Source organism: Lepidochelys kempii, chromosome 7 (assembly GCF_965140265.1).
Source record: "Lepidochelys kempii isolate rLepKem1 chromosome 7, rLepKem1.hap2, whole genome shotgun sequence".
In the NCBI taxonomy this organism is placed as follows: domain Eukaryota; kingdom Metazoa; phylum Chordata; order Testudines; family Cheloniidae; genus Lepidochelys; species Lepidochelys kempii.
Genome location: NC_133262.1, coordinates 94,291,967 through 94,304,770, shown reverse-complemented (window position 1 = coordinate 94,304,770; position 12,804 = coordinate 94,291,967). Strand labels below are relative to the sequence as shown.

At 39.4% G+C, this 12,804-nt stretch overlaps 1 protein-coding gene across 14 annotated transcripts in view; it reads left to right on the top strand.

Annotated features, from left to right (window-relative positions):
• EXOC6 (exocyst complex component 6) overlaps positions 1–12,804 on the top strand; it is a 178,619-nt gene that overhangs the window by 82,564 nt on the left and 83,251 nt on the right. For 12 of the 14 annotated variants that reach the window (XR_012160030.1, XM_073353878.1, XM_073353872.1 and 9 more), the window contains one exon: positions 6,994–7,103. Coding sequence is in view for 13 of the 14 variants with exons in the window: in XM_073353878.1 (XP_073209979.1) it covers positions 6,994–7,103 (110 nt within the window). In the remaining variant the exon portion in view is untranslated. The remainder of the gene's footprint in view (positions 1–6,993; positions 7,104–12,804) is intronic. The other 2 variants (XM_073353873.1, XM_073353880.1) reach the window with 1 other exon arrangement.

Sequence of the window (12,804 nt, the reverse complement as noted above, 5' to 3'; positions counted from 1 at the left end):
TAGTTTTCAGTTTGATTTATAACTCAGAAAGGCACTGTCATTTTAAACTGAACAACACTCGGTTTATAGATTTTTCTGTGGACCAAATTTCAGTCTGATATTTAGCTGCAGTCTAGTGTGCTTGAGAATACAGCTGGGAATTGAGAGTTGCTGTTTCTGTTCCCAACTCTGCTATTGACCTGCTTTGAGGCATTGGGCAAGTCACTTTCACATCTGCATCCATGTGGAGAGTCTGTTTAATGGCATGATAGAACTTGTTTTTTTCAGTTTTCTTTTTTTTTTAATACATGATCATCGGTCAGTGATAGTGTGATGCACAGCACAGTACGGATGTCCCACATTGTGGCCATTTGTTCCACATGTTGGTAGGTTTGATGGCTGAGAGGTATGGTTTGAAGAGTGTTAAGTTAAGTAATCCATCTTTTTTAACATCATACCTATTACATGGTAGCACTGATATGTTGTTACCTCAATTTTATTCTGTTAAGAGACCTGATTACTGTCTTGTGGTAATGCCAGTTATGAATTATCATTGTCTTTGTAGATGGGTTAAATTCTTCAGTCAACAGAAGTCAATGGTCATTGAGAATTCAATTATAATGAATTCCATACAGAAAAGACTGTTGTTTGGGGTTTAATAGAATTTTTGTTTTCTTTTTATAGTACAAAATAAATGTAAAAAGTTTCAGTGTGATATGTTATTTCTAATAATTACTATGGTTTACAAAGTATGTTTATCATTAATTTGAAATTGTATTATGATATTTAAATGAAATAATATATAAGTATTGGTTGAGATTTGCAAAGCAGCCTAGGGCATGTATGCACAGTAAAATTAATGGAATATTTGTGTTTAAATCCCCTAGGCTGCTTTGCAAATCTCAACCATTGTATATCATTTGAACCTTTTTTTTAAACTTCCTTGATCTGAGAGCTGCACAATTCTTCTTTAAGTGCTTGTCCATGTAAATGTTCCACTCTTGATGCGTACCTGTCTCATGCACATGAGATTGAAGTCTTTGGCCAACAGTGTCTTTTGGAGCCCCATTTGAGCTCTGAGTGTCATTGTGCTCCTATACCAAGAGCATAAAGGGAAGAGCAGCCCAGCTTCTGCTCACTTCCTTTTCACCACCTGTGGTTCCAAGATGGAGTTACCCAGTATCCATATGTAGACATGTCCCTTAGCTGTTTACGCTACTCCAGTTTTCTGTAAATATTTGTGTCAGTTTAGGAATAGTTAATTAGAATTATTTTTGATAAATTTTAGTTTGAAGAAGTTTTTATTTTCTTCCCTTACTGGGATCTTCTTCCCAACACTGGGGATTCAGGGCTAACTCAAGTGGTTAACTCACGTCTCTTGATTTTAAGTAATGTCCTTACTACAAGGCAGCAATACCTATACCTGATGGTCTCACCAGGTGCCTTTTTTGTTGTTGGGAATCTCATATCCCCAGCATGTGTTCCATCTGTAAAGCCTTTTCTAAAAGGATTTTGAAAGCTAGGGAGGCTCATGTATAACTGTTTTCATTGGATTGCTCTATGCAACCAACTTAAGATCTGGGTACAGCTGACTCCACTGGACAAATTCCATCTCAGTACAGGAGTGCCCCTGTGAGCATGGGTTCTTGGAGCTCTAAGGCCCCTACTTTGGACTCAATAGGACAGTTAAATCTAAGTCCTCACAAGGAAAGGAGCATCACTCCTTGGGTAAAGAAAAGGCAGGTTTCCTATTAAAACCTTCAGTGAAAAGAGGTCCAAGTCACCTCACAGATCCTATTCCCAAAAGATTCCTCAGTCCAAATTGACTACTAGCTGGTACTGGACTGCTGGTACCTTATTGGCATGGTACTGGACTGCTGGTACTGTACTGGCATGCTAAATCAGTGGCTACCTTGACACCAAGTAATCCAGCTTTAGCAGTCCCTCTCTTAGACTTGGAATATTAATTTTTCTCATCTTCTGAGTCTCAGCATAGTGGACAGGAATCCCTTACTTTTTTCTCTAGGGCAACTTCCTACAAATTTTATGGGTTGGAAAAGGAATTGAGGGATTCCTTTAGAACCAGATCCCATCGGGAGTATAAGGGTAGACCTCCCCTGGTATCCTCCTCTGTGGCCCTTGGGTCTCTAACCATATAACATCCTAAAATGGCCCTATTGGAATCCTTGGGGTTCTTATCACCCAAGACATCATACCTTATATACCACCACCGACAGGGATATCCTACTCTTGTACTTGTCAGAAACTGCAGTCTTTCCATTAACAGCACATGAATCTGGATGCACAGGGGAAATTTCTGAGGAGAAGCTGCGTCAGACTGGAGATTTAGCTATGTTTGTGGCCATGTCATCATCATTCTTAGGTGAAGCAGTGCTCCCCTGTACACTGTCTCAGCTGGATTTATTTCAAATATTTCATAGATCTACTTAAAAGATAGTGGAAGGGTAGCAGATTGACTACAAATTCCTCTAACAGAGGTATGAAAGTCTTCATGGAAATTGGTGGATTTTCTCCATACAGCTATGCTAGGGCTTGTGGCATTCACCATTAATGAAGCCTTAATTGACCCTCTCAAAATTATGTGGCAGACACCTGCTATGGTCACTATTACCTTAAAAAAGACAGACAAGTTATCAGGTGCCATCTAATGGAGAAGAATATTTCTGTATACAACCAGTACCAGGCTCGGTGGTGGTGGTTGCTGCTAATAAAAAGACCAGAAAACAGCAAAGAAGGAGCCAAAAGAGAGAGAACCAAAACGTCTAGATTTATTTTGACATAAAGCTATTCCTCAGAGAGCCTTCTGTTCAGAATTTCAAATTACTAGGTGTTATCGGCACATTAAGATTTCCAGAATCATAAAAAATTCCCTGACTGTTTAGAAGAATTGCCACAAGAAAAAAAGAGTCTAGAGCTATAATTTCAGAGGGTCAGTTAATTACAAGAATGTCTCTCTAAGGTATTTCTGATTGATGTTGACATCTTTTTGCATTCTGCCAAAGTGGTGAGGAGGAACATCTTGGCTCCAAAGATGAGGTTTTCATCTTGAGGTTCAGGTGACCATGGAAGATCTTCCTTTTGAGGGTCTGGATCTTTTCAATTCCAAGAATGATTATGATCTTCATTCCTGTCATCATTTACTCTCTTGGGTACGCCTTTCTGCCCCAAAGAAAAAACAAAGAACACCTTGTTCTTATTCAATACAGAGACCTTCATCTGGCACTTTTTCCATCAAAGAGCTTCAGAGCCCCCTAATAAGGGTCAGTGTCATCAGAAAAAGAGACCTTCTACCTCAGCTATGTTCTCATCTCAGTCTATTTCTTCACCCAAGCAACCATTTTGATGGGTTGGTCAGGAGTCAGTTCTCAGGATTTAGACTCCTCCTGTCCCCTATTTGAAAATTCTCTCTACTTCTTTGAGGATGCATGGAGCATAACAACAGCAGATCATTGGGTCCTAGAAATAGTCTCAGTCAGATACTCCATCCAGTTCCATACTGCTGCTACCACTACCTTCCTCCTAATCTTTCTTCAGGGATTCATCTCACAAGTGGCTGTTGCATCATTAGATGCTTTCAGTTCTGTCTCTTGGAGCATTAGAAGATGTTCTGCCTCAGTACTATGGGAAAAAGTTTTATTCCCTCTAGTTCTTGATACCAAAGTAGGGGAAATAATATTCCATTCTGGATTTGAGGATCCTCAACACCTTCATTTACTGCTTCAAATTCAGAATGGTAACCCTAGCATCCATAATTCCGACGCTTGCGAGATGCTTACTTCTATATCACAATACATCTGGTGCACAGGAATATATAAGATTCCAGGTAGGACAAAATAATTATTAATACACGGTCCTCTCCTTTGGCCTCTCTGTAGTGCTGAGGATATCTACCAAAGTCCTAACAGTTGTAACTGCTTACCTAAGAAGGAAAACTATAATAGTCTATCTGTACCTGGATGACTGGCTCATTTGAGGAAAGTTGCTGCACCAGGGGGGAAACCACCATATAGCAGTTTCTTCATCTCTTCCTTACTCTTGGCCTGAGAATCAACAAAGAAAAGTCCAGATCAGCATTACCACAACTAATAGAAATCACAGATGCAATAATAGACTCTCTATAACAGCCAGAGCCAATCTTTTTTGACAAATTCAACACCAGGGCCAATCTTATTACTCCAATATAGTTTAATCCTCACACTACAGTAGGGACTTGGAAACATGGCCTCCTGTATGTTCTTCACACAGCATGCCAGACTGCATCTACACTGCATACAGGGTTGGCTGAGATCAGTATATGTTCTGCACAGGCATCATTTGGTCATGTCTGTCTCTTCTAGATGCACAAGACATCCTGTTGTCAATGAATCAGTGGAAGGACTCCAAAGAGGTGTGCAAGGGAGTACTCTTCTCATTATCCCTTCCAGCCAAGATCACAGTGATGGATGCTTCTCTTATGGGATGGAGAGTGCATGTGAATGATCACCAGACACAAGGCATGTGGACTCACGAAGAGATTTGACTGGCTTTAAAAGAGTTAAGAGCTCAGAGCAATTTACAATGCCTGTGCTGTGTTCCTACTATTCATTAAGGGCAGGTTGATTCACATTATGACAGACAACATGACAGCCATGTCACTAGGAAGCAGGGAGGAGCATGATCAATCTCTGTATGTCAGGAAGAAGTTTGACTATGAACCTGGTGTATCCATCACCAGATATCTCTCATGGTGATTCATCTCTTGGGTCTACAGAATGCTCTAGCAGACTTGTTTTTGGTCAGAAAATCAAGGACTCTGTGATTTATATAATCTGGGAATGGGGTCACCCAGCAATAGGTCTGTATGTGGTGCATAAGAACAGGAAATGTCTTATTTTCTGCTCCAAGGAGGTCAATGTCCAGGATCCCTTTCAGATGTATTTCTCATTCCTTAGTTTGTAAATCTCATGTATCCTTTTCTTCCAAACCATCCCCCTGCCCCACCCCAATCCCCAAAGTATTTGGGGAGATCAGATAGGATGTTGCCAGATTCATCATGATTGCTCCCATCTGACCAAGATATTTTTGGTACCCGGAGTTCGTGCAGTTGTCTATTTATCCTCCAGAGATTCTTCCACTTCTGCAAGACTTGATAGCTCAAAACCAGGGAAATGTCTTGCACTCGAACCCAGTTTCCCTACATCTTTTGGTCTGGCTGCTGGCTGAATATCAGGCATAGAGAGATCATGTTCCTTGGATATACAGAACATTTTAATCCATGGTAGAAAAGACTCCACCAGACAGACCTACACTGCTAAATGGAAAAGATTTTCAATCTGATATGAGCACAGGCAGCTGCACCCTATTGTCATTCAGATCCCTATCATTATTAAACTACTTACTCTTGCTAATAGACTGTGGTTTGGCCATTAGCTTTATTATACTGCATTTAGCAGTAATTTCTACACATCACTCACCTGTCAAAAATTTCACAGTGTTTTCCTCTCCTATTTGTAAAATTTTGACAAAATTTTTACAAGGTCTTACTAGGGTTTTTCCACCAGAAAGAAACCTTCTCCCCAACTTGGGATCTTACCAGGGATTAAGGTGGCCCCAAGTTGAATACAGAACATCCTGTTCCCTATTGTATTTATCTATGAAGACCTCTTTTTTGGTTTCAATTACATCAGCCAGATGGATTAGGGAGATACAGGCCCTCATGGTGGATCCACGTCGTACTATATTTCACCCAGATAAAGTGTCATTTAAAACCCATCCCAAATTCCTGCCCAAGTAGTTACAGACTTGAATATAAATCAAATAATCCACTTTCTGTCATTTTTTCCTAAGTCATACCCGAGTAGGAGAAAAGATAGGCTGCATATTCTAGAGCCCTAGCCTTTTGTTTACAAAGGATGAAATCTTTCAGGGCTTCCCCGTGATTATTCGTGGCATCTGCTGAAAGAACAAAGGGTCAGCCAGTATCAGCTAAAGGTTACCTGGATGGGTTTAGGGTTGCATTAAGGCTTGCTATGACGTAACTTGTCTAGATCCTATAGCATTCTACTAGAGTTTGCTTCCTCGCAAAGTGTACCCATTTTAGACAGCTTCAAGACGGCCGCTTGGAGTCTGATTCATACTTTTACAAAACACTTTTCCACTGGAAAGGCATCCAGGTCCGATGCTTCTTTTGCAGACCTGTATTGCAACCCCTCTTTAACTATACTAAGAGAACCTACCTCCTTAGATCAGGTCACCGCTTGTGAGTCACCAAGAGTGGGATGGACATAAATATATGGACAAGCTCTAAAGAAGAAAGAAAAGTTGCTTACCCTACAATAACTGAAGTTCTTTGAGATGTGTTGTCCATATATGTATTTTCCACAGTCCTCCCTTCTTCCCTGCTACTACAGAGTCCTATAATATCTGGATTTTGTGGTGGCAAAGGAACTGAGTGGTGGTTGGGCCACTCCACCCCTTATGCTGTCGATACATGTGTGCAAGGACACTTGGCTCATGATAGCTCCAACGGATTTGCTGACCAAAAGACTCCTGAGTCAAGTGCCCGAGACACATGTGCACCAAGAGTCAAATATATAGAGAGAACACATTTTGAACAATTCCAGTTACTGTAGGATAAGAAACATTTCAGTTTTCTGTGCCTCTTTCCCATCCTAGTCATTTCCTGGCCTATTTAGACTGAAAGCTCTTTGGGGCAGGTACTATTTTTAGTGTGTGTTTGTCCAGTGGGGTCTCAGTCTTGGCTGGAATTGTTAGGCTTTATTGTAATACAAATAAATAATTTTCTGTTATGTTATAAATTATTTTCGTAAGTGTGATGGTCAGTCTAATACATGCCCATGTTTATATTTGGTGAAAAGCAGAAAGAAAAATAAATAGGATTAAAATATTTAAATTATAGTATTTGGCATTTTTTAGATTGCCTTATGTAATGCGAATATCTAGTTATAATCAAAGTTTGAAATACAATGTAGAATTAATGTTTTGTTTCCATAGCAGTCCTTCCCAAAGAAACTCCCAATGTCTCAATCGGTGCCTCAGATTTATATCCAGGTTAAGGAGTTTATCTATGCAAGCCTTAAATTTTCAGAGTCACTTCACCGCAGGTAAGCATTGATAAAGCGGTATATATATTATCTTGGCACATGCATGTTATTTTTGTTTCATAATTGGAAGATAATGAGCCATACATATAATGTGATCAAATGTAGCACGTGTATATCATATGTGTATGATAGTTTTGCACAGAAAACCGTCTAAAATTTTAGTATCATGTTAGACAGTATTTACTGGTTTGAATTGTATGGAGGTTTACTTCATTTTAAAAAATCATGCAGTAGTTGAAAAAAGTAACCCGGAACTGGATAGTTCAGCAAAAGCCCTATGTTTTGTTAATGCAGATTGGTTTTGCTGGCGTCTACAATATAGCTGTAGAAATTTTACTGTGAGAGGGTCAGTGAGAATAAAGAAAACTTAAATAGAGTGCAAGGAGAAAAGGGAAAATGACATATAGATGAATAATTATTATTTGTAAAAGTTTTGTTCTAGTTAATTCATGGAAGTCCTATGGCCTGCGTTATACAGGAGGTCAAACTAGATGACAAAAGTGGTCCTTCTGGTTTTATAATCAATGAATCTCTGAGTTAAATGCCAGCCACCTGCATCACTGGGTGGGGGAACTTGATGGGGCCAGCGGTGAAAGGGGGACAGCCAATTGCCTGTTTAGAGGGTCAGGAACAGTTTTTTTTCTTCCATGAGCAGAGGACACAGTAAGTTGAGCAGGAACATACTTAATGCCTTACTGAGATACTGGGGTGGAGTTGTTTGTTTATCACAACTTGCAGCCTGTTTTCAGTGCAGTTAAGAGAATAAAACGAACGTTCCCAGAGGTAACAGACCTGGGATTTTGGTGCTGGGCCTTGAGCTCATGTGATAGGGTGAAACCTTGTGACTTTGCGGACCAAGGTCCTCTCCCAGCTGCATCCTCTGTCCCCTTCATGCGGGAGGGGAAGAGGTAGGACTCAGACAGAGATGACTCCTGTGTGGGGTAGGCTGAGGAAAGCCTACCCAGCATTATAGGTTATATGGTAAGGACTGAAGCCCTGTAACCCTGGCACCAGTTACGGGTTATGAGGTAAGGAGCCGTGTAACACAAGAACTAGAGGTCACCAAATGAAATTAATAGGCAGCAGGTTTAAAATAAACAAAAGGAAATATTTCTTCACATAATGTACGGTCAAACTTTGCCAGAGGGTGTTGTGAAGGCCAAGACTATAACAGGATTCAAAAAAGAACTAGATAATTTCATGGAGGATAGGTCCATTAATGGCTATTAGAGAGGATGGGCAGGGATGGTGTCCCTAGCCTCTGTTTGCCAGAAGCTGGGAACAGGTGACAGGGGATGGATCACTTGATGATTACGTATTCTGTTCTTTTTCTCTGAAGCACCTGGCATTGGCCATTACTGGAAGACAGGATACTGGGCTAGATGCACCTTTGGTCTGACCCAGTAGTGTCATTCTTATGTTCTTAACTCAGGCTCTGGAACCAATTAAATGCCTGGTCTAGGAGACTATAAGTGCTGGGTGGGTAGTGTCCCTCCCCTGTGTTAAAGTTTAATAAAAGTTGCATCCTGACACTTAATTTCATGCATGTGTCTGTCCTCATTTTGTCTCTGTGTCCACATTAACATGATGCATTCTGTAAAACCACAGAATACTCGTATGCTTATTTATATACTTCTTTCTTCCACCTTGCCTGATGTTTATTTTCCCCAGTCATTCTGCCTTTGTCTTAGTTTACTTAGACTGTAAGTGCTTTGGGGCAAGAAACATACCTTTACTTCCTATACAAAGCACTGTGCACACTAATGGTGCAATATGCAAGTATAAAATAATAATGTGGTCTCCCATCCCTACATTGGACCAGAATTCTTGAATGTATGTCAAATTGTACGTACTTTGAAGATTCTCTTTGAAGTCACTTAGAGAGGGAGAGATTCTGATAAAACGAAATTAAATATAAACTAAAAAGAAACCTCTACAAAATGACTTCCTTTCATGGAAAATATTTCAACACTTCCATTCTCCCGCCTGCTACCCTCCCAGAAAAGCCCAGCTTGGTTTTAATTACATAAAATAACATTTGTAGATTAGTCTTGAAGGCTCAAATTTGCTATTCACAGCTGGTCATCCACTTTTGCACTGTTAACAAATGTAAATGACTCTCCTTTCACACGTTCTTAATTGATACTGTTTATAATTTACACGTACTAATGAGTGCCTGTTGACCCCCATATCTAAACAGTGACTCATTAAACACACAAATTACTCTTTTCTAACCGCTATGTTAACAAACCTCCAAGAGCTAAAAATAACAGATTTGTGCATCAGTGTTGAAATTCAGTTAGCGGTACTGGGTAATTGGGTGGGTGAATGGGGTGTTTTGTGAGACAGATCATGGAACACTCATTTTTTGTAAATTCAAATCAGAACTGTTTTCTTGTCATGCCAATCTTTATAAGCATTGCCAAATTGTAAACAGATACACAGCCTGGATATTTGTCAGATAAATACTGTTTGCAGTGTTGTAGCCTTGTTGGTCCCAGATATGAGAGACACAACATGGGTGAGGTAATATCTTTCAAAAGTTTGTCTCTTTCACCAACAGAATTTGGTCCAGTAAAAGATATTATCTCTCCCACCTTGTGTCTCTCAAAGGTGTTTTCTCTTTCTGTTCCACAAGTGTGGGGTGTGTGTGTATATCTGTATGTACAGATGTTTATTTATATTTATACTATACATACTGGTTTCAGAGTAGCAGCCGTGTTAGTCTGCATTCGCAAATAAATTGGTTAGTCTCTAAGGTGCCACAAGTACTCCTTTTCTTTTTACTATAAGTACTGTGTATGCTTTTTGTGAAATAGCAGGATCTTATCTTTTCCCAGGTTGATCTCTAAATCCATTGTATTGTGCAGCATGTTTGTAGTAAATCTGAATTCTTTTGGGAACTGTACTGAGTGGGTGACAGTGCAGCCAGGTCATCAGCCTGTAAGCCGGCATTTTATCTGTGTCTCATTTATTTTGGAGCACTGGTTTGGGGACTTTGTTTGGATGAGCTATTACCAGCAGGAGAGTGAGTTTGTGTGTGTATGGGGGTGGAGGGGGATGTGAGAAAACCTGGATTTGTGCAGGAAATAGCCCAACTTGATTATCATGCACATTGTGTAAAGAGTTGTCACTTTGGATGGGCTATCACCAGCAGGAGAGTGAATTTGTGTGTGGGGGGGTGGAGGGTGAGAAAACCTGGATTTGTGCTGGAAATGGCCCAACCTGATGATCACTTTAGATAAGCTATTACCAGCAGGACAGTGGGGTGGGAGGAGGTATTGTTTCATATTCTCTGTGTATATATAAAGTCTGCTGCAGTTTCCATGGTATGCATCCGATGAAGTGAGCTGTAGCTCACGAAAGCTCATGCTCAAATAAATTGGTTAGTCTCTAAGGTGCCACAAGTACTCCTTTTCTTTTTGAGAATACAGACTAACACGGCTGTTACTCTGAAACCTGTTCTACTACTGTTGCTAGCTGATTAATGAGTATGTTAAAAAAGTTAGGGCTCAGGTTAAGTTACAGGTCACTATGAGTGGAATTGGGACTCTGAGTCTTCCTTGAATTACCATTCCTCAATTCTGGTTTTTAGCCTTCCAAGACTAAGGAAAAATGGGCTTAATTTCAAGGTATAATTATAGGTATAATGTCATTGTTGTTGTATCAACACCTCTTTATACCATATAAAAATGTGGATTTCAAGGATTTTGTTATGTGGGACGATGGGCGATTCATTTATTAAAGACTCAGTTTTGCTTTTAAGTGTTTTGCATGATGTATTTCTTAAGAGTAGTGTCAGTGTGTTGTACAAATTTAATCAGAAAATGGAAACTGCAATTTTCTGGAGATATAACCACTGTTAATTTTGTTCCCATTCACATTTGATATGTTGAAAAATAAGTATTTAAAGCTGTCTTGAAAGCCAGCCACAGGTTATTGCCAGTTGGAAGAATTTGCTCGAAATCAAAGATGCAAAGTCTATGTGGCTGATTAGAGATGAAATACTCAGATTTGGGGAGAGGATGCTGGCTAACATTCATTTGTAGTTTTTGAACTTGAATTCTAGAAACCTTCATACTTAATTTTACCGATTTTGGTGTAATAAAGAGGTATTGAAATTCTATTTGTATCTTTCAGACAAATGTAAAGTTTTGCAATTGTTTGTTTTTATGCTCTTTTATGATAACTCTTAGAGTGTATGGCTAGAAAAGGATGAAATGGATCACCTTCAAATTATTATTTGCATTTTGAAATTATATATTCTATTAAGAATTCCTAGATCTAATTATTGAGACTTACATATTTCTGAAAAACCTCATGAGGGAAGAGAGAATATTTAATCTGCAGTGCAATCCTGAGCAACATGAGTTAGTTAATAGAAAATGGAAAAAAATCTATAACTTGGAAAAATCCATTGGATCTATGAGAGGTTAAAAAAATTAAGGAAAGTGATTAACATTTAAAATGTGCAGTGATTGGCCTGTAAATTAGGGATGTCCAAAATATGGCTGTGGCTTGAATCCAAATCTTGAAGTTCTTAAATCCAGTTTGTCTGCTAAATACTTCAGTTTGTAGCTGCTCCCTGATAAATTACAAATAATAATCCCTAGAAGAAGAACTGGAACAAATGGATTATTTAAAAAGCAACAAGTCACTAGGCCCAAATGGTGTAAATCTAGGAGTGCTGAGGAGCTCAAGTATGAAGTAGTTGAACTGCTGGCAAAAATATGCAATCCCTCATTAAAAACAGCTACTATGCTACCCTACAATCTCCAGTACATGTAGTGGCCTTGATTATCTTTGTGTGTGTGTGTGTGTGTGGTGTTAAATGTTGGAATTAAAGGGAATGTTTTGTTCATTGCAGCAGTGATATTGGGGAGGAGGCACCCCTCTGAAGCCCAAAAAAGAAAGAAAGGTAGAAAGAAAGAGGTCTTCCTTGTGATTGGCTGGTTACAGAACTCCCAACCAGTCACTTCAGATTGGAAGCAGGCTAATGTCCTAATATCTGATTCTATTGAAAAGGGTGTGAAAGGCATACTTTTGTCCTTGCTGTGTATCAGAAGGGGACAGATTAGTCACTTTAATTATACTGAAGCTGGTTAAATTTTTTTAACTACTTAACCAAGTCAGTAGACAGATATTATTTCTGCAGCATGTATAGATGTTTCCTGACTCCCACTTGCTTTCTGATCACCACATATTATCTTTATGTGACAATGAGGAGCCACTAGACTTCTTCACTTCCACCAATGGCATTTTAATGGGGAGACTGACAGGTTACTAGTTAATGTGATTACATGGCCTGAACATCTGATACCACAAAATACTAGAATAACCCAGTCAATGCCTTTCCCTAAGTGGTTGTGAAGCACTGTTGGTGCAAGCTCAGAAATTCATATAGCATAAGTGCAGTGAGTGTTTGAGTAATTTTGATCCTGGAATTTGTGTGTAAGGATTTTAAATTCATCTAATTAAAAGGATATCATTCTGGTATATGTTGAATATTAAACTGTGGCACAGACGTGAGTTGGTAAAGGAGAAAATAAGTAGGGCAGGAGGAAAACAACGGAGAATGGAGGAAAAGCCTGAAACAATGAAAGGGCAGTAGATGTTGGTGCCATTTAAATGGACTAAGTGTCCAAACATGAGAAAGAAGTTGACAGGCAGAGATGAGGAAGAGTCAAAGACAACCTTGGAG